The following is a 21832-nucleotide window of genomic DNA, read 5'->3' as shown; positions in this document are numbered from 1 at the left end:
GAGAGAGAGAGAGAGAGAGAGAGAGAGAGAGAGAGAGAGAGAGAGAGCAAAGTGAGCAAGCCAGTGCTGAGTTCAGCAGGTAGCCAGCTCTTCTGACCCCTATCTGCGGTCCAGCCTCCGCCATCTCCAAGGCTTTAGCGGAAGTGACTAGAGGGGTCATGTGTGTGAGTCAGCATGACAGACAGACAGACAGAACTACAGCTGGTGCCTCACAGGGGAAGGCACATGCAGGATGGGGCTGCAAAGCTGTGAGTAGTAGCAAGCTTTCTGCAAACCGACTTGACTGATCAGATAATCAATATCACCCTGGTGATGGAGAAGGGCAGCACAAACGCTCCTAGCAGCAAGAGTGACCTTCCTGTCCTGCTTTGCTGGGAGTCCTGTTCTCATTGAATTAGAGCCCAGGACCTAGGTGTCCAGCACAGGCCTTCCAGATAGTGACCTTTGAGGAGGTCTAGGCAGGGAAGGGGAGTAAAAAGGGAAGATGATAAACAACCTCTCAAGCATCAGGGTGCCCCTTCTAAAATACTCACGGGAGACTGGCTGCAAGCAGAGCAGACCTGGTCCAGATTCCCTCTGACTCTCAGTTCAAGGTTTCGGCATCTCTCCTTAGCTCTGCTCCATCCCGCTTAGGCTGAGGTGCCCCACCTGAGCTGTGCCTTGTTCTTCACTCACCCCGAGAGGTGTTGGCTGGAGCCACAGCTGGGCTACAGGAGTCCTAGCACTGCCTCCTGGCTTCTACCAGTCCCCAGGAGTCAAGGAAACTCACTCTGCTCCTCCTACATTTCTGCAGCCAGTGCCATGCTGACTCTGAGCAGGGGGTGTCTGGCTCTAGGGCTTTAGCTCAGTGCTTTCCAGCAACTTCCTTTTGAGCCTTGGCTCAAAAGTCTGGGATATTAATCCCGACCATGGAGAATCTAGATGATCTTGTGGGGTTAGACTATTGCTATTTTATGGGTAAGAAAACTAAGCACAGGAGACTTTAAGCAACTCACTCAAGAACACACAGCTAAACACAGAACCAGGGTGGTTCTGCTGGAATCTCAAACGGACTTTGTTGTTGACAATTCCATTTCTGCAACAGGTGCTCGATCACTCTGTAGCCTACTCTAGCCTCTACTTCCGGTGATCCCCAAGTGCCAGGGTCACAGGTGTCAGCTAAGGTGCTGGAGGAGGATCTGAGTCTATATTGTGATTCCTAATTGCTCTCCATTTCCATCGTCCCCAGTCTTCTGAGGGGGAAAGTCTTACCCCTCCCCGGACTCCTGAATGCCCCACATAAAGCTCCTACTGCCATCCCATAGTTTTTATAATGGGACTGACTTAGCCTCCTGGGCTGGTCAGTGATGATGGCCAAGTGTTGTGTTCTTGTGTTTATAGACTGTTCTTGCGTGTGTATGTAGTCTATGTGTGGTGCTGCATGCTGTGTGTGGAAAGTTGTATGTTTGTGAATGAACTGTTTGTGGGCAGTCTGTGTGTTGAGTCGTAACCTAATGACATGTATATGACTACTGCACACCTATGCACTATTGGGTATATGTGATGCATACAGATATCCCCTGATAGTGTGTTTACAACCACTGTATTGATAGATATGTCCCAGCCCAGTGTATGAGAGGGCTGGTGTGACCAGAAGGCTTCAGAGTCATTGTGGTTTTCTCTCTCTCTCTCTCTCTCTCTCTCTCTCTCTCTCTCTCTCTCTCTGTGTGTGTGTGTGTGTGTGTGTGTGTGTGTGTGTGTAGCAGACAGCTTGGGAGATCCCAGGGAAGCTACTTCTTGCCTGCGTTTCCCTTTCTACCAATGAGCTAGATAAAACCCTGACCACATTCTGATGTTTGCCCACAAGACTCCCCTGCAACCAAGCCGGAATATAAGACACAGCCTACGAGGAGCCACTTGATGATGTACTTCTCATAGCAGAGCCCTGGCACCTTTTAGAAGTGAGCGCCCCTCTGAGATGCCTAGAAAGATGGCCCAATGAACCTTCTAGGATCAGGACCACAGCAGAAGCGAGGGCTTAAGACACCCCCCCCCCCAACTCCTGAAGCAAGTAAGCGGCAAATGCCTTTAGTAACGCTGGCCTCCGCACTCTGACTCAAGTCAGCCCCTCTGGTTGGTTCAGGCATGAGCCTGGCGCGCCTCTGGCACACAACAGGCATGCTTTCAACACTAACTGTGGCGAGCAAATTCCCTTCCGTACGGCAATAGGGTGCAAAGTGTCCGGGAGCGCCGGGCGGGCGCCGCGGGTCCGAGGCGTCATGGGGACCCCGCCCCCGCCCCGCGCGAGCCACCGGGTGGGGATTCGGCGCGCTGACGTGGGCGGATCAAAGCGGCGGTCCGCGCCTTATAAAGCGCAGCGGCCGGCCGGCGCCGCAGATCGTGCTGAGCGAAGGGAGAGCTCCGGAGATCCGCGGGCGCAGGCCAGAGAGCCGAGCACAAGCGACAGTCGCGGCGTCTGCGCCCGGGTTGCCAGGATCCACCGCTCCCTGCTGTGCAGCGTCTGGAAGAGGCAGTCCTCGGCGCCCCAGCCGGCGGGGAACCGCACTCGCAACTCCCGAGAGCGACCGAGGCTGCAGGGGCACGCTGGGCGCGCCGGGAGAGCGCCCCAAAGGTGAGCAGTGGCCACGGCAAATGTTAATCAGGGACCTGCTGGGTAGGGAGGGAGGCAACTGAGCCCAAGAGACCTCCTTCTTAGTAGGGCACCCACTCCTGGGGAAGCAAACCAAAGTGGCCTTCGTCGCTCTCCTCCGCAGCATTCCGAGTAACTGCCCTTGGCGGAACGCAACTGTCCGGACGACCCTGGGACTAGGGGAGTCGGGGCTGAAGGATGGAGTAGTTTGGATGGTTCTTTCAGTTCTCCTCCAGCTCTTCCGTCCTATCCCCCATCCCAGGACTCGGTCCCCTCCTTCGCAGTCTGCGGGTTGATGAGGTCACGCCCGAGCCACCCCGGAGGTGGGGGGGATTTAGATACCGCGACAGAGGGTGTGTGTGAGAAGGCGAGAGAGGGGGACAAAAGGCCGAGAAGTCCGTAGCTCCTGCCAGAACAGAGGTGGGGAGCTCCGGGAGGTGAGAAGGGCTCCTAGAGGCAGCTGGGAAAGGGGGGCAAGTTTGTTTACCGACCTCAGCTCCAGGTTGGGGGAGGAGAATGTTCCCCCCGCCCTGCGACACATCTGGAGCCGCTCGGAACATCTGGCTTACTTCCACCAGCCCGGTATCTTCCACCCGCGGCATTGAAGTGCCTCCGTGTCCCTTAGAGTCTTTGGGAACGCAGGATTCCGCTCCAGCGGGTGGCAGGGTGTCCCCACTCTCCCTATCCGCTTTTCAAACACTGCGTCTCCGCGGTGACCTGGAGCAACATAGAAGATCCTGACAGATTATCCGCTGAGCTTAAAGTCAGGTCGCAGGCAAGCTCGCAGGTAACCTTGAAGCTGTGGCTCGGCGTTCCTCTAGCACTCTTTTCGTTTTGAGTGCTGCACGGGCAGGCTCTTGGGGCAGCCCACTTGGTCAATTGCGGACATTGTCCCGGTGCGCAGCACCAAATCTGGGGCCAGCATAGCACACTGGGGTTGGGAGAGGCTCGGCCAATCCTTGCCGGTTAGGCTGAGAGGGAAGACGATCTAAAGTTAAGTTTCTAGAGTTCCCCGCAGCTCCAAGCCTTAAGATCACCTGTTGGCGGCCCGGGGCTGGGCCACAGTGCCCGTGTCCAACGTTTGCACTGTCCAGGGAGACTCATTCGTCCGACTGCTGCAAGCTGGGTAGTTTAGACTTAGTGTTCAAGGAGAAGAAAGATTTGCTCTCTTTCTTTGTCTATAAGCACTGCTTTTTTTCCGCGGGCCCACTATGAGACTGTCTCCATTACAGGCTGGGTGCCCAGTCTGAAGCAAGAGGTTGCGTAGTTAGTTCAGGGCTAACGAAAACAAGTCTTATGGGATAACCAAGGCCAAGAGGGAAGTCACTCTGCGTTTCATCCAAGACGGGAACAGTAGAGCCCGAAGTCCCACTGTGTGAGGCAGATCTTTCTTTGAACCCGGGCTTAGCGCCCCCTGGCGGACCGGGGACTTCGAGCGGCGAATGCGCTCTGACCCTCAGGGCGCAAGGTGAGAGTGACCCAGCGGCTTGCAAGGCTGTCCTGGACCTTCTTAGGTAGGACAAGTATAATATCAGTATCCAGAGGCCAAGGTACCTTTTCAGCAACGCTCCGGGGTGACGGAAGGAGAAGTCTAGGGCCGCTGGAGCTGCTGGGAAGAGCAGGGAGTAGCTGGAGGCCTGGGTCCCCGACTGTTGTGTGATTTGCCCCCCCCCCTCCTCTCACTGGGAGTGGTGAGCCGGACGTTGATACCCCGCTGTAAGTCCTTGAGATTCCTTCTGCGATTTGCCCTTCCCTTCCCACTTAGAAATTCTGGGCACCTTCGGGGATCCCACACTTTAGGAGGGAACAAAGAGACGACGACTGGTGTTTTGAGGGCCCCCTCCCCCGCCTCCGTGATCTGATCCTGCAGATTTTTTTTTTTCTGGTTTTTAGGAAGTGTGTAAACTTCCAATAGGGAGGGAAAGATCTGGACACAGAAAAGGTGAGAGGAAGATTCGGACTGGTCCAAAAATCCCGTTGAGATCCCAGCTTGGACTCGTGTTTGTGCCAAGCATTTTAGACTTGGGGAACTCGGGGGGGGGGGGGATAATTCAAGGCTTTCTACTTGGATTCCTCTGGATTCTGCCAGAAAGTCCCAGAAAACTATAAAGTTTGAAACCGGTGTGTGTGTGTGTGTGTGTGTGTGTGTGTGTGTGTGTGTGTGTTCGAGCATTTGAAACACAGAGACGTGAACAGACTACACAGGTATGCATAAGCGGATACAGAGAGATCAGATGATGATAAAGCTGGAGTCCGGTTCTTTGTTTTTTTGATACAAAGAAAGACTAAGGCTGGGGTGGTTGAGGAATTGCCCAAACTCACAGAGCCAGATGAGAACCGCTCTTCCCTGTTCCAGAGGACCCCCTCCCCAGCACTCCCCCCCAAGTCTGGCACCTCCTTCTTCAGACGCTGTAGACCCTTTTGGAAGGAATCTCTTTGTCCTTGCTGCTCCAGAGGGGAGAGGGGCTGTGTAGGACTCGGGGCGAATGCCAGGTGTTGGTAAATTTGGGAGAAGCCTGGAAGAGAGTTAATGAGGTGAGAATGATGAGCGGGAGTAAAGCCTCAGAAAGCAGCTCCGCAGGCTGCAAGCGGGCGGGGTAGCGGCTCCTCCGCGGCTCTAGCTCGCCGCCTGGCGGTCCGACAGTCAACCTCTTGAGGGCCTGGAGCTTCCCTGCTCCGCTAGAGAACACTGGCGGTGCCTTGTCCGGACCAAGGCACTGAAGTGGGAAGTCTGAAGTAGTTCTTCGGGCTCTGCAGATCTTTCAGTATGTGAAGAGCATCCACCACCATCTCACTTTTGCAAATTCCCCTTCCCATATTGAAAAGTAGGTGCCCGGAAGAGGCACGGTCTTCTGTTTTCTCCCTGTCCTTAGCTCGCCAGGCACAGGTAGACAAGATAGCTCAACAGCTTAGCACCAGACCGGTGCTCACTAACTGAACAGCCTAACAACTAACTGAACAGATGTTTCCACGTCTCTGGGCCTCGGTTTCCACATCTGAGATGGATGGGGTGACAATACCCATCACAGGGCTGAGAGGAGCAAAGATGGCTATACTAGGAGTCTGTTATCTGTAAAAGGGGAATTCTGCTCAGATCACCTCATTCTCGGAGGGATGGACTCATTAAACCTGCAAAAACTAATAATCGATATCGTGGATTAGAATAGGAGCTCAAATCAGTTCCCGAATCAGCTGCCTCAGCCTGAGACCCTAGTTCCTCTCCTCGGGGTCGCTACGTCTGTTTGTTCTTGCTCCGGTGGTGGTTGTGGGGTCCCGCCTTGCAGTCCTCTCCAGGGTCTCTGCTGGGTCCCCTACCCCCACCCCCTGTCTCCAGAACCTCGGATCTGCTTCACTCTGTTCTTCCTGAGCGGTTCAGCCCTGATCTGCCCTGGGTGACACACCCTCGGCCGCGCTCGGGTCTCACCTAATCCGAGTCTGACGCCGGCGGGTCTCGGGCGATACGGGGAGAGAGCGGACGAGAGAGCGGACGCCTTCCTTGCTCGGCTTGCCCGGCCCGACCCCTCCTTTGTAATTTGAATAAAACGCCTCCCAGCCCGCGCGCCGCCTTAACCCGCCGCCCTGTTCTCGGTGATTGCAGGCGGCGTGCGCGGAGGACAGGCAGCGGTGGCCTGCAGGCGGCGGAGTTCGGCGCGGCTCCTGCAGGGTGCGATCACCGGGAGCGCCGGGCGCGCGCGACGATGAGGGCGCGGCCGCAGGTCTGCGAGGCTCTGCTCTTCGCCCTGGCGTTCCACACTGGGGTGTGCTATGGCATCAAGTGGCTGTAAGTAGGACTCTGTCTTCACTCCAATGGGCCATGGGGGCGACAAGCTGGAGAGGTTGGGTGAGCGCACTAAAATCTGGGAGGCTAAATTGGCTTGGGCGTCGTGGGCGAGCCTTTCTTAGCTCGGCGACCTCTTCTGTGATATGCTGTTCTTACCCTCCGCGGGCTTGAGAAGTGATAAGCGGATTTTCTCCAGGACAGGCTTGCTCAAAGGCCAGTGAGAGAATGTGGAAACATCCTCTCCAAGAGGCACAACCCAGAGAGGGTCTGCTCAGTGCAGGACACAGGGGGGCAGCTCAGGATCACGGCCTGTCAGCCTCCTGGAGGTCTGCAAAGAGAGTTTTGACCCCCACCACCTGGGGACCTTGCAGGAAATGTCACTCTAGCACTGAGTCCTCCGTGTATTCAGTCTGTCAGGAGAATAGTTAGTACTGGCTCACCGGGATCTGACTGGAGACTCCCCAGAGAGCTTCTGAACGGCTAGGGGCTGTGTGCACGCACACAGAAGGGGTGTCCTGGAAGGATAAATGGTCTGGTCGCTGGGGGCAATTTTCCTGGGTTTCCTTATGCAGTACTAATTCCTCCTGTGGTGTTTGCTGTAGGCAGCATGGGAGGAGTGGGATATGGGGAAAGGCAGCCTCTTCCTGAAGGAGCTGCCCCTGGGCTGGGAGAGATAAGCCCCGGCTGTAAATAACTTTCCAGGAGTTGTAAGAGTGGAGGCTCCGGGGCTCAGAGGAGGGCAGCCTGGTTGGGTCACCTATGCGGGTTAAAGAGATTTTCTAGGGGTTGCCACTTTCGGCTGCAGAAGTGGGGAGTTTGGCAGGGTTTGGAGGAGACTCTCAGAGCACAGAGCTGGGGTGGGGGAATCAAGAACAGGAATGTCTGCCTTGCTTGGGTCATAGTTAGGGAGCCTGCAGATCAAACACGGGATAGATAGATTCTGGGCACTGAAGAGGGTCGGTCCATGGATTAGCTTGAAAGAGGGGATTATGGTAACACACTGAACCTCTGGGAAACAGTCTGGAGGTCACTGGTCTAGCCTTTCTGGTGCTGAGTTATTGATTAAACAATACGGGAGGGAAATCCCATCTTCTTGTGCTTCTGGTTTACAAGAAAGGGGGTCTGTCCCGGGCCAGGCTTCTTCTACCTCCTCCTGCTGCTGTTAGGCACTCTTGCTTACCAGACAGGGCAGGAGTCAGGGAGAGAAGCCCCTTCAGCCACTGCCATTGTTTTACAGACCAGGAGATGAGGTGAAGAGAAGGAAGGGGTTTGCTGAGAGGTACAGGGGCCTTCATGACTGAGCATCAGTCATGAAGTGACTTGTTTTGTTCATAGAGTCCCTCTTTTACCTGCCCTACAACGGGAATCCTGAAGTTCTAGGATGCGTGTGACTCACACAGCCCCAAGCTGGCATGTGCTGGGATGGGGTGGGGTAGGTGATTGGCTGAGAGCAACACCCAGCTTCGCTCCACCACGTCTAAGCCATGACACAAATGGGCACAACTCAGTGTCTGCATTCAAGATATCCCCAGGGAGGACTTGATGGAATGTGAAGCAGGTGTCCCGGGCAGGAGGATGAACAGGAACAGAAGTATGGGGGCAGGAGCATCCCCTGTCCCCTGCAGAGAGCAGGGGCCACAGGGTATCCTGTTACAGCTCTGAGAACTGCAGGCCTCTATCTGATTTGTTAACACTCCGTGAGATAGGTGACAGACTGGCTTTTCATTGCTTCACAATGAAGAGTGAATAAGGAAGTTAAGGCAGAGAGGGTAAGTGACTGCCACAAGGTCGCATGCTGGTTCTGTGGCTGTGAGATCAGACAGAACCCAAGCAGAGCACTCAAGAGGCTAACCCTTGATAATGGTTGAACTATTACTGCAGCTGGAAAATAGAGGACCTGGGAGACGTGAAGCTTAAGAATAGTATAGCTAGGCTTGGTGGCAGAGGCCAGTAATCTCAGCTACTGAAGAGTCTGAGGCAGGAGGATTGCAAGTTCAGTGCCTAGCCAAGGTACAGATGCATTCAAAGCCAGCTGGAGCAACATAGTGAGACTTTGTCTTAAACTTTCAAAATAATGATAAGAGTTAGGAATACAGTCCAGCATGTGTGAGGCCCTGGGTTCAGTCCAGCATGTGTGAGGCCCTGGGTTCAGTCCAGCGTGTGTGAGGCCCTGGGTTCAGTCCCCTGCTCGTGAGGGGAAGGGTGGGAGTGGGCATAGGCACTTGTGCACACAGACGCAGCCTTCCTGGGTGCCGGGCGTCGGGTGCTGGGTGCTGTTTTCGACACATATACATGGTTTCTTTGCAGCCTCCCAATCTGTGCTGTGTGTTCTGCTTCCCTGAGCCCCTCTGCAGAACGGAAGAAAGGAACACCTCGGAGGAGCTTTAGCAGAGTTTCATAGGATGAGGGGTAGAGCAGGTCTTTTGGTTGGGCTGTTGGTAGAAGGAAGTCCCAAGACAGTTATGCAGTGGGGGTGGGGACTCAGGGCCAGCTGTCCTGGGGCAGTCCTGGGGACCATGTGCTCAGGCTTGGAAAGTGACCTGGAGATGAAAGGAACATTTGGCACAAGAACTGAAACCAGATGTGACTTAGTGGCCTGAGGTGCCCACCTGGTGGGCTTCTGGGACAGATAACCTAAATAGGTGGGCTCAGGGACTGGGGAGCAGGGTCTGGACCTGGCTGCCTAGGGATACACTGAGAACCTTGGGCAATACCTCCAAAGCCAGAGGTGGAGTAAACTACGATAGGTCAAGTGTGTGTGTTTGGGGATATATGAGGGGGTACAGGGGCATATGTGAGCCTCTTGCTCCCTCTGGTGGAGGGGTTGGGGAGGAAAGACCCCTGGCCAGCTAAGGGACTATGAGAGGCTGTCCTCTCAGCAGCTGGCAGCTGCGAGCCTGCCACTCAGCAAGGGAGGGGCCTCTCTAGGAAGAGTCTTAAGAGGCTCTAGCAGGAATGCAGCTGCCCTGGAGTGGGGCAGAAAGAGTGCCATCCTAGGAATCCATGTTTAGCTTAAGTGATCACTTTCTGCCAGCAGACCTTGGGCAAGACTTCAGCCTCTCTGTACCTCAGATTCTCAGCTCTGACGCAGGCTGGAAGAAGTCCTGGTCTGGGGTCTGGGAGATCTAACTCCTAGCTGGGCTCTGCCTCTAATTGGCTGCACACAAAAGTGGGCAAGTTCTGCTTGCCCCCCCCCAATAGGGTTGATAGCACATGGAATCTTCTTTCCACTCTTTGGCTAGCAAGTGTCTGGCCAAGGCAATCACCCTGTTAAGGGGGATTCTGTGACTATGGGGCCAGGTAGGGGCCTCGGAGGTCTAGGCAGTGCCTTCTAGGCAGGGTTGGGTCTACAGCTTAGAGGCTACCAACCTTCATCCAGTGCAGCTGACCCATTTTTACAGTGCAGGGAAGGAGCTGGCCTTGATCATCTTGATTCTGAGATCCTCAGACAAGTTCCTGAGGAGAATCTGGGGCCCCTGTTCCTTTGCTCTTCTCCTTGGGGCTGGTAGCTTCATCCTCCACCTAGCCTGGTATCCTGAAGAGCCCTGGTTTTTAGACCTAGGACATCACTGAGGAATTCCAACTTGTCACCAAGGGGAAATCTCCCATGGCCATCCCTGGGGGCAGATAGAAGTACAGAGAAGGTCTGACCTTGCCTAGTTGGCATAGATAGGCTCCATTTTTCCTGCTTCATGGGTAATAGGACATCCCAAAGCTTGGAGGGTAGGTGGGCTAAACAGTTTCAGTGAATAGTTTCTCCCACCTTCCTGGGGTCAGTAGGGTCCCCAGAAACATGAACAAAGGGCCACCTTCCCCAGCTAACCTTGAGGAGCCTGAGGCAGGCCATATTTATGTGGGTGGTCTCCTAATTTTACGCGTAGAGTTTCTGATGTCAGATTCAACCCACTGCCAGGCCGGCTCTGGGTATGCTTCTGTGGTCTTTGGAGTTCAGCTTTGCCCAAGAGAAACCTAAACAAATAGCTTGGTTTTGCTTAGCATTGTGAGAACCAGACGACAGAATGACAAAAGATCTTGGCCTAGGCCACCCAAAGCCATAAAGGGCAGGGCCATAGAAAGGCCTTTCTGGAAGATGGCCTTACCTGAGTCAGGTACCACAGAACGGTCTGGACACAAAGCTCCTGGCAACCCCAGAAAGACCCCTCATGATTGACTAGCCAGGAAAGAAGCCCGATGGTGTGAGAAAGGAGAAGCAATGACCTCTCAGGGCCTTGTGATAGGAGGAGGAGTAGGCCTGAGACAAGATGGGGGTAGGAGATGGGTAGAAGTCTATGGCTTAATGAGGACTTTGGAAGGTGACTTCCCAGCCATGCCACTGAAAAATGCTCTCACAGAACTATGGACAGTGAATGCTATACACTGGGAAACTGAGGCTGGACACTGGGGATGACTTGCCCAGGTCACATGGTGAATGTGTAACTGAGTCTAAGCTTGAACCAGAAGAACCCCAACCCCTAGTCTCTCTCAACCTATGGCATAGACTCCCCAATGAACTCTCTGTTCCCTCTTGTCCTCTCCTGCATCCTCTCTCCCACATCCCCACTCCGAGATAAACTGAAATGTTTCCAATTAGGGGTATTCTGAAGCAGGCCGGCTTGTGAGCTGTCCACGGTGGCTCCCCCGCCTCTGCCTTAGTCCTGATTGCCTCCCCAAGGGGGTTCACTTACCCAGGTCATTACCACTAATCAGCGGATGCCTGGGAAGCCCTTGCAGTGCTTGGGGGTGGGGAGGTAGGCTATTGCTGTGCCAGCTGCTCCTGGGGATCCCATGGATGTCCAAGTCCCTCTGTCCCTGACAGGGGTCTGTACTCTGCCTGCCTCACTTCTAGGTGCCTGGGAAGAGCTTCAAGTATCCTGCTAAGGTAGCCCTATGGGAGGTCCCCTTCTAGATAGAGTCTCTTTAGCCTGGGGACTTGAGAGGAAAGTAGACAAGAAGCTAGGAAAGCAGAGTACCCCAGATCCCCCCACCAGTGAACCGTAGGTACTAGGGTGCACTGGGTGCTGGGCCTCAGAGTAGCTCCAGACCTCAGAAACTGCCCGCACTGCCCAGCAGGAAGGACGCCATCAGCACTCCACTTCTTGACTAATACCTACCTACTTTTTGGTGAGTAGGCACCAAGGGTAATGCCAAGAAGACAGCCATGATGCTTGCATGGGCTGTGTGCCTCTGGCCTTTGTAAACTTCCCACTTTAGCCATAGCAAACAGCCCGGTAGGTAGAGAAGAAACAGCAAGCAACCAGGAAGAATGAAGGGGTTGCTTGTACCCACTGGGGGGTGGGGGGTGCAGGCAAGGGAAAGCTGGACTCCTGGTCTGTGGGAGAGCCCAACTGTGCTGAGAGGAGGAGCCACACCAGGTCCATTTGCCTCTATGATCTTAGTCCACACACGCAGGCTTCACAGGCCGAATGGATCTGCTTAGACCAGGAAGCAGTCTGAGAGACACATCCTGTATGTGCCTTCTCTATGGGTCAGGGGACATGGCTTAGCACACTCACCTTTGGCCTTAAGTTAGTTAAGGCAACCTAACCACAAATGTCAGACTAGGCCTTCTGCCCTCAAGGGTTTGCTTCCTGGATCTATATTAGATTCTGTATTGTGTGTGTGTGTGTCTGTGTGTGTGTGTGTGTGTGTGTCTGTCTGTCTGTCTGTCTGTCTATCTGTCTGTGTCTTTCTGGGGGTGGTATGCATAGACCACAGCACAAATATAGTGGTCAGAGGACAACTTGAGACACTTACTATGGTGAATAGAGTATGGCAGAGAGGGGCAGGAAGAAGCCAATGTATCAAGGACTACCTCAGTTGGCCTTCACCAGCATTTTGTAGTTGTTTAAAAAGGAAGAACTCTACACTCTGCACACATGGCACACAAAAGAAGTCAGGTCTCTTCACTTCTTTGGATTTAAGATTCCCTTGGCAATAAGCTGGGATCACAGGCATGTGTCACCATGCCTGACATGAATACATTATCTTATTTAAGCCTCTCCATTGCCTTCTTTGGGGGGGGGGGTCTAGACAGGGTGTAGCCTGTCTCTGTATCCCTGGCTGGTCTGAAACTTGCTCTGTAGATCAGGTTGGCCTTGAACTCAGAGATCTACCTGCCTCTACCTCCCAGGTGTTTGGGATTAAAGGCGTGAGCCATAATCCATTGTCTTTTGAGGTAGAAATAATACTTGAAGCAGATGAGGCCTGGAGAGGTTAGGCGATTTGCTTAAGTCATGCAGCAGTGTCTCAAGCTGTGTCTTTCCCAAGACCAGCCGTACACACAGCTAGAACTTCTGGGGTCTTACTGTCTAACTGCTGATGGGCTTGTGTAGCCCCTAGATTTGGGGCTCCTGGAGGAAAGGGTCTACGCCATGTTTGTAGCCAAAAGAGGTTGGGAAATCTTGGTGCATAGTCGACATTTCTGAACTAAGTAGAAGTTCTTTTATTCAGTTGGGAACAAGAAGGACAAGGCATTCCTGGCACCAGGACAACAATGGGCAAAGGCATGGTGGTAGGGAAGTCCCAGTATTGCCAGATCCCAACCAGGGACATGTAGCATGCAAGTCCAGAGACCATCACAGGTCTGGTTCGATGTTGAATTTTCTAAATTCTGGATCATTGTAAAATGAGTGTCCTTGCATTGTTGAATAGCAATCCCTTGCACAGGCGTGGGCTGTACACTGGTGATAAATGGGTGTAGAAGTAAATGCAGTAATGGCGTAAAGCTCTTAATTCACGCTGTGCACCAGCAAAAGGACTTAATTAATAGCATGTGTGATTATTATGAGACTCAGCAGTTACCTGGGTTCTGGCACTCAGCTACCCGCGCTGCATAAACGAACGGATGGAATGGGAGTGGTTCATGACCAGGAGAACCCAGGCAGCAGCTCTAAGTGCGTTGCAGATTGCAGATGTGTTTACTCCTAAGACATTTTGTACAATTCAGTCTGGATAAGAGACGTGATCTCATGTTAGAATTAGGGCGTAAGACCTAGAAAGGGACAATGTCACGTGCCAGATCTCAGGTGGTGGGTGGGCTAGGGTGGACAAACCATTGCTTTGCGACATTGCGCTTTGCTTCTTGGTTTCCTGGCTCCTTCCAAAAGTGACTCGGAGTCTGTGGAGGGGAGGGCTGGCCTGCAGAGCAAACGCCTCTCACACCCTGTCTTTCTCCCGTTGGTGGTTTTCGGGGTATGCAGGGCACTGTCCAAGACTCCGGCAGCCCTGGCACTGAATCAGACACAACACTGTAAACAGCTGGAGGGCCTGGTGTCTGCGCAGGTGCAGCTCTGCCGCAGCAACCTGGAGCTCATGCGCACCATCGTGCATGCGGCACGGGAGGCCATGAAGGCCTGCCGCCGGGCCTTCGCTGACATGCGCTGGAACTGTTCCTCCATTGAACTCGCCCCCAACTACCTGCTTGACCTGGAGAGAGGTATGGGCTCTGGGGCGCCGCACTGCTGTGTTGGGAGGATCCAGGCGGAAGCTCTGTGTTTGGATAGGTGCGTGGATTCACGGGTGGATGAATAGATGGATGGTTACACAGATGGATAAGCCGTGGCTGGGTGGACGCTTGAGCGGATGAGTCAATCTTAGATATGGGTTTCAGGCACGAATTGAAGAATGAATAAACATTAGTGAATGAATATATCAGCACATACAGTGGCCCGAATAACGCTTCAGGATACACATGTGCTATAATGCACTGCTGAAGGAAGGATATTGCTGTAGACAGTACCAAGGTGGCTGCCTGCTGCACTGAAAGCCACATCGATATAATGAGACGGCTGGATCGCCCACTTCTGGGCAGGCCGCTGGACCTAGGCAAATCTCGTTGGCAGGAACTGTTTCCATGTACAGAGCAGTCAGGATAGCAGATAGCTTTGAAGCAGGCTTCCCGGAGGAGGGTGTGGGGACCTGAGTGCACACAGTGGATAATGGCAGACACAGGAGCCTCGCTGGCTCTCAGTGATAACAGTCGGCTTGCTGATGCTCACCTCTCCCACAGGTACCCGGGAGTCAGCCTTCGTGTATGCCCTGTCGGCCGCCACCATCAGTCACACCATCGCCCGGGCCTGCACCTCTGGCGACCTGCCCGGCTGCTCCTGCGGCCCTGTCCCAGGTGAGCCACCCGGGCCCGGGAACCGCTGGGGAGGATGTGCGGACAACCTCAGCTACGGGCTCCTCATGGGGGCCAAGTTTTCCGATGCTCCTATGAAGGTGAAAAAAACAGGATCCCAAGCCAATAAACTGATGCGTCTACACAACAGTGAAGTGGGGAGACAGGTAACCACCCCCCCACCCGCCCCCGAGGGTGCGCCTGGGCCACTGGCTGGAGAAGGACCGTAGTGGGCCCATGAGGGGGTGGGAGAGGGGATGGACTAGGACCCTGCTGCTCCTCCCTCTCTTGAGCTTGGGCCCCTTCTCCTTTAGGGAGTCTCCAAGATTAAGGTGCTCCAAGCAGAGGGAACAGTGAACTGGGGTCCCAGAACTCTGGGTTCTGCCCTTGGCTCTGGCCCTGAGCTTCCTTCCCAACTATAAAGTGGTGACGGGGTGGGGGCTCCTGCAAGCTCCTTAGCCTTCCTTCAGGACAGGGAGGGGGCCCGGCCACAGGCTTTACACCAGATCATGTCTTTGAAATGGGGAAAGGGATTCCATACTGCCCTGAGAACACAGCTCCCATCATGTGCTACCTGAGAGCACAGCTCCCATCATGTGCTACCTGAGAGCACAGCTCCCATCATGTGCTACCTGAGAGCACAGCTCCCATCATGTGCTCTCAGTGTCTCCCCATTTCTCAGCTACTGCACTGAAGGCTGGGTGAATGTGAGAGCAAACAAACCAAATTAAACGTGTGTGTGTGTGTGTGTGTGTGTGTGTGTGTTAGTTAGATAAGAGTACAACTTGGAGAGAGGGTTGGATTAGATCTCTCCTACTGAGTTCTAGGGATCCAACTCAGATTATCAGGCTTGGCAGAAATCATCTTTACTTGTTGAATGATCCAGCCCCTTTCTCATTTTTTTTTCAAAAATGAAAACCAACTTGACATCAATCCATGATGTGAACATATGCTGGCTCTTTCCCTCCTGGGATCCCTGAACAACGCCCAGAAGGTTCTATTGTCCCCTTTCCATTGGGGGCCACATGCAAAAGGCCGATGCTGGTCCCCAGTAGTCTGGGGCTGTGCAAGGATTAAATGACTCCATGACTAGGCAGCTTAGCACCTGCACATGAGTATCCACCCCTTCAGGAACTGAGCCTCTGGGCTCTGTTCCGGGTTCCTTAGGCCCTATGTGACTCCTTCTCCCTACTACATTTCCAGAAAGTTCTAGGCTTTATACCTAGTATGCTTCTTCCTGTTGCAATGGTAAGGAGGATCCCTGACACTTTGTCTAGCTCACTGACAGAGGGATTGGGACAAAGCCATGGCAACCTAGCCTCAGTTTCTCTAATCAGGTGATGCAGAGTGTGAGTCCAGGTGACCCTTGACCCTTGCAGGACAAGGGAGGGGGAAGGGTCTTGTGAATAGAAGAGGGTTTGAAGAGCCGAATAGAAGGGGCCGTGGAAGATGTCTAACCTCTGCCTTTCAGACATCAACAGGAAACTGAGGCCTATGGGGAAGAGTCATATCTCAGACCAGGGCTGGATCCTACCTAAGGGCCTAGCCCAAAGGTTTCCAGTTTCCCTCACAGCTCTGATTTAAACTGCATGTTCAGAGCCAATATTGACTTAAACAGTTATAACTCACACACCCCTTCGGTCCAGCCCATGTAACCCTTACAGCATTCTCTCAGGTAGCAGCAGCCAGCTTTGTACCTCAGAGTAGAGGTCCTGTACTTTAGACAGAGGATCACCTGCCTGCCTGTGGGTTGGTCCTGAAGGAGATGCCATCAAACCCCCACAACTGTCTCTCTCCTGTTTACCCCACCCCTTCCCAGCAGCCTTCCTACTTGCTCTTCTTTTTCTTGCTGCTCTTCTGGCAAATCTCTAGTGAGTCCTGGTTTTGTGTGTGAGAGAAGGCACGGAACAATTGAAAAATCACAGCTTTGGAATCACTGTCAGACACAGGTTCAAATCTCAGCCCCACAATTTTCTAACTGCAAAGTTAGGTGTCACCTCTTTGAGCCTTCCTGCTTAGGATAGGGGAAGAGTGAGTCTCCTGTGGGCTATAGTGGTTGTGTTAGAGCACTTGTCCAGAGTAGATATCTGAGAGGTGGCATCTGTTACCCCCCAACTCCCCAAAGACCACTCTTTTCCTACCTGCTCTGAAGTAGAAGCATGACCCCCCCCAACTCCTCCTAGCTTTAGAGCCAAATACTCCAACCCTTGAGGCTCCAGTGGGACATGAATCCCAAAGAACACCCAGGAGTGGAGTAGGGGTCAGGGTACTGACAGGCCAGGGCGGGGTTCTGGCCAACTCACCAATACCCTGACTGTCCGCAGGCTCTCCGTGCCTCCCTGGAAACAAAGTGTAAGTGCCATGGGGTGTCTGGCTCCTGCTCCATCCGCACCTGTTGGAAGGGGCTGCAAGAGCTCCGGGATGTGGCTGCTGACCTCAAGACCCGCTACCTGTCAGCCACGAAAGTGGTACACCGACCTATGGGCACCCGCAAGCACTTGGTGCCCAAGGACCTGGATATCCGGCCTGTGAAGGACTCAGAACTAGTATATCTACAGAGCTCCCCTGACTTCTGCATGAAGAATGAGAAGGTGGGATCCCATGGGACCCAAGACAGGTGAGTGCCACATAAATGTCATACTCATGGCTGGGCCAGGAACAGTGGTGACTCAGCGGGCATTTGAAGGGTGGAGTCCTTGCCTAGTGGAGGGCAGAGGTTCCAGGGAGACTAATGAGACTCTGGAGATAGAGGCCGATGGTTCCACCTTCTCCCTAGATAGGAAGTAACAATAGCAGTACAGAGCAACAGGGTACATGAAGAAGGTCTGCCTAACATGGAGCAGGAGCTCAGTAAACGTCCCACAAACAGATGAAGGATAAATGCCCTCCCTCACTAGACAAAGGAGGAACTGAGAGGCACAAGATGTAGGGACAGCATCAAATCTAAGTTAGCACAGGAAGTACCTGAAACAGAGCAAATGAGCTTCTGTAGAGAGGATACTTCTTTGTCGCCCCATAAGTGCCAGCCCCCCCACTCAGGCTCTAGATCCTCTATGTCCACTTGGAGTCTACCTGGTTTGGGCCTGGAATCCCTACAGCTGCCCCAGCCCTGGCTATGAATAGGGAGACAGGGGAGATAAGAAAAGAGCCCATGCCAATGGCTCTGCACAGACTTACTGTGTGCCAGGTAGTGCTGCATTCCCAAAGATGGTTCGTGGAAACCCAGAGAAGGTCTATGATCAGATGCACCTGGGAAGCTTTCTGGTCATCCCCAAAGCCTGAGGGAGCCTCAGCTAAGGATTTGATTAAACAGAGTTTCCCAGAGGTACACAGCCGGGGAAATCTTTCATTAAGGAGCCCCTAATAGCATTCCACAAAGCTGGTGTGCACAAGGTTAGGGAAATACGGAGCAGAGAGCGGGTGTCTGGGAACGTGTCTGGCACATAGTTGGTGCCCAGCCAGCATCTGCTTCCTCCGCAGCCCACGGTACTGCCTGTGAGAGGGGAGGGATGGTTTGGGGCTCCGTCCCCACAGGCCAGGGCTCTGTGAGGAAGAGGCCCAGGCTCCCATCTGGAGGCCAGATTGAGGGGGTCAGCAGAGTGGAGATGGAATGGGTCAGGCAAAGAAGACAGGAAGGAATGGGAGTCTGGTTTGAAGCAGCAGGGTGAGTGTGAGCTCAGAGAAGGGGAGTTGATTCTATTACACAGAGGGGCTGGGCACAGGGCCCCAGCGGAGCGAGCCCTGCATCTGTGGAAAACTCTGTCCATAGGCTGTGGATCGGTTTCCTGCCCGGTTCCTCAGCCCCCAACCATGTCCCACAGACACAGCCCTTCCTCAGCCCTGGCCCTGCTGGAGGACAGTCTAACTGAATAGTCTTTACTAGGCAGGACATGGCAGCAGGCAGACACTGACTTTCATGGAGACCTTTCTCGGCTCCTTACCCTCTGCTGTAGCCTAGAGGAAGGGGTGAGCAGAGATCTTGAAGGCAGTGTTCAGGAAGAGAACTTTTGTTTGTCACTGATTCCAGTGACAGCCACTGCTGCCCTGCACTGTCTGCTTCACAATCAGAAGGACATAGGAATTCCTCTGAGAAGCTGAGGAGTCACTGCAGACTCCCATGGACACCTGCAAACCAGCGCTCAGCAGACAAAGTGCCCAGGCCCGCCTTGCCTCCTGGGCTGTTTTTAGTGTTCCAGAATGAATCCTGGGAGTTATAAGTGTAAAGATGATATCTCCACGGCAGCATAGTTAACGATTAACTGTGAGGGCAGGGTACTGCATGGTAACGTATTTGCCTTGTAAGCATGAGGATCTTCGTTAGATCCCTGCCACTCACATGATGGCAGGAGTCTGCGACTCTAACAGTGAGGTGAGGCAGGGATAAGAGGGTTTCCCAAAACTCACTGTCCATTCTTGCCAAGTGGTTCTCCGAGCTCTGGGTTTAGACTCTCAATGGATACATACATACATACATACATACATACATACATACGTCTCTTTGTCAACATTGGCACCAAGACCACTTACCCCTCTCCCCTAAATAGGATATTCAATGTCAACCTCGACCTCCAAATAAATGTATGCACACATTTGTGCACATGGACAGGTAAAACACATATACTACACACTATAGACACTGGGTTGAGGGTTCTTCTGGGATTTAGAAATAGAAAAAAAGAAACCAGACAACTAAGAGATAAAATAGCCTCAAGAGTTCCATGGAGGCTTATTGGAAACACAGGGAAGTTAGGGAACAGAAAGCCTCAGTTTCCCCAAAGATTGATCCCCCTTCTTAGAGCCAGCCACCATGGTGAAACTGCAGGCTACTTGGCAGGGAGACACAGGTGCTGGAGGTGATGGGCACCCACTGACCCCTTGTTCCCACCCCCAGGCAGTGCAACAAGACCTCCAATGGCAGTGACAGCTGCGACCTCATGTGCTGTGGGCGTGGCTACAACCCCTACACGGACAGAGTGGTGGAGCGATGTCACTGCAAGTACCACTGGTGCTGCTACGTCACCTGCCGCAGGTGTGAGCGCACCGTGGAGCGCTATGTCTGCAAGTGAGACCGTATGCCCCGCCCCCGTGGAGGGGTGCTGCTCCTCTGAGGACCCACTGAAGGGCCTGGAGACCCTGGTGGACTTCCCTGCAGATGCCAGATGCCAGGCGTGGGAGGCGGCTTGTGCTGAGACTCCACTTGGATGCCACAACAGAAGGCCTGATCGCCCTGGGAGAGCCGGGGCATCAAAGGAAACTGATAGGATTAAAAATAACCTGGCAGCCTGGGGCCTGAGTGCCCACATGTTGCCGTCCAGGCTGCTCCAAGAAGTCAGGGAAGGGATGGGTAAGACTGTGTGCATTTGACCTTTCAAGGCCAGAAAGACCAGCTTTCTGGAATGTTCTTTGGGACCCTGTGCCCACCACGTGGAACCACTAACTTGGATTGTAAATTTTTATTTTCCTTCCTCTCCCGTGGGATGTGGGAGCTACAGAAATATTTATAAAATATAGCGTTTTCTTTGGGGTGGTTCACTTCAATTCCTCTTTATATATTATATATAAATATATATATAATGATTATATATTTTAAACAAGTGTGTGAAGTAAATGCTGAGCAAGCCCCAACCTGCCCCCAAACCTCTGCCCTCCTCAAGTGACCCCAGCAGATCCTAGGCTGGCAGGAGAACTCTCCAGTTTCCAGACAAGGCGGCCTCCCATTGATGTCCCGTCCCCACCCAGTTCTCCGACCTGGTCCTGGCCTGTTTCCCTGTATGTGATCTGTTGGTCAAGGGTGAGGACAGACGTCTTGAAACATAACCCCAGTTGGCAGTATCTCTATTCCTCAGGGACATTCTTACAGCACAGCCATTGGCCACGGTTTCAGACCCATTAAGCTTGCTGCAAGAAAGCTGAGACCTTAGGGAGGCCGCCCTAGTGGGATACTGGTGAGACCCTGGATGGTGGGACTGGCCCATACTATTGTCTATGAGGTTGGGCTGACAGTGACTAAGCCTGGAGGTTGGGAGAGGCCCAGGCTCACAGCTCAAGCCTGAACAGGGCTTGTGGCTGCTGATGAGCTAAGACACGGGAACCAACAGGCCCTCTTCCCTTTTTCAGGTATGGGGCCAGGTGGGCCAGGAAGAACTGTTTGGGTTTGGAAGGGGTGGGGAAAGAGGGAAGGCCAGCTGCAGATGGGGTTGAGAAGATGGTGGGGATCTGATTTGGACAGGGGTGTAGACTGAGGTGTAGGGTGGGCTCCCACGTGAAAATGAGCAGATGTTAGGACCTAGGGTTCTTGGGGAGACAAGGCTGCAAAGTCACCTTTGTCATTATAGCTAAGGGGACGGGGCCAGGGCCTGTCTGTGGCCTATAGGCTAGAAGTAGCAAGTAAAAGGGGTGAAGGAGGGAGGGACAGCCAGGGAGGAGGCAAGAGCTGGGGAACATGGCCATCTGTCTCTGAGCTTTATCTTTCATTCTTTTTTAAGATTTTAGCAATGTAAACAAAAATATACCTAACACTGAAGTGTCTAGAGGAGCCACTTGTTCTTGCATGTCTTAGGTGGATCTTCAATTCAACTTAACCTTGGCCTCCAGCCTGGCCTTGCATTTTAGAACTGGGTTTCTAAAGACAGCCTTGTTGACGACAGTTTTGTCCAAGGGGTATCCACAGGGCACCTCGTGGACATGAAGTGACTGTAATTGTAAACTCTCACAAAGGACTTGATCTTTGACCTCTTGATAATTTTCTTCTTGCTCATGGCGATTTTCTCCTCTTGGGGATAGTGGTCAATTCCAGCCACCTGAACAGAGTCATAAGAAATGTTCTTCATGACAACAGCTTTTCATCTGGAGAAGCAGCCAGCCAGCAAACTTCCCTAGGATTCCTGAACTTGCCCAACTCAATAGCATCCAGCAGGCAAATAGCAGAAAATAAGGTGAATGCTTGAAAATGGTCGATACAAAGAGCAGGCCTGGCCCATGGAAGTTCCTCCCCCACCCCAAGACAGGAGAATTGCTAGGAACCTGTGTTTTGTGCTTCTGGCATGTGTCCACCCAAAACCAAGGAGGCAAAAGAATGTTTTAAATGGTTTCTCTCTGTGGCTTCCACACTATGCAGCCAAGGGAAAGGCTCCCTCAGAGGCAGCTAGAAAGGGAGACTTTGCCGGGCAGTGGTGGTGCACGCCTTTAATCCCAGCACTTGGGAGGCAGGCGGATTTCTTAGTTCGAGACCAGCCTGGTCTACAGAGTGAGTTCCAGGACAGCCAGGGCTACACAGAGAAACTCTGTCTCGAAAAAAAAAAAA

The 21832-nt window shown here is 53.2% G+C and overlaps 1 protein-coding gene across 4 annotated transcripts; it reads left to right on the top strand.

Annotated features, from left to right (window-relative positions):
* Positions 1-2374: 2374 nt before the first annotated feature.
* On the top strand, positions 2375-21052 carry Wnt11 (Wnt family member 11). Of its 4 annotated transcripts, XM_028770692.1 has the most exons (7): positions 2375-2611; positions 3257-3416; positions 6228-6410; positions 13610-13845; positions 14419-14696; positions 16854-17146; positions 19421-21052. In XM_028770692.1, the coding sequence occupies exons 3-7, from the start codon at positions 6328-6330 to the stop codon at positions 19593-19595; spliced, it is 1065 nt and encodes a 354-aa protein (XP_028626525.1). In that variant the 5' UTR covers positions 2375-2611; positions 3257-3416; positions 6228-6327; the 3' UTR covers positions 19596-21052. The 4 variants fall into 4 exon arrangements, with proteins under 4 accessions (XP_028626525.1, XP_028626526.1, XP_028626527.1 ...); XM_028770693.1 differs by lacking the exon at positions 3257-3416 and having other exon boundaries at positions 13692-13845; XM_028770694.1 differs by lacking the exons at positions 2375-2611; positions 3257-3416 and having other exon boundaries at positions 6053-6410; positions 14419-14532.
* Positions 21053-21832: the final 780 nt, after the last annotated feature.

This window comes from Grammomys surdaster, unplaced genomic scaffold (assembly GCF_004785775.1).
Source record: "Grammomys surdaster isolate TR1022 unplaced genomic scaffold, NIH_TR_1.0 203, whole genome shotgun sequence".
Classification (NCBI taxonomy): Eukaryota; Metazoa; Chordata; class Mammalia; order Rodentia; family Muridae; genus Grammomys; species Grammomys surdaster.
This window is presented reverse-complemented; position numbering and strand designations above follow the sequence as displayed.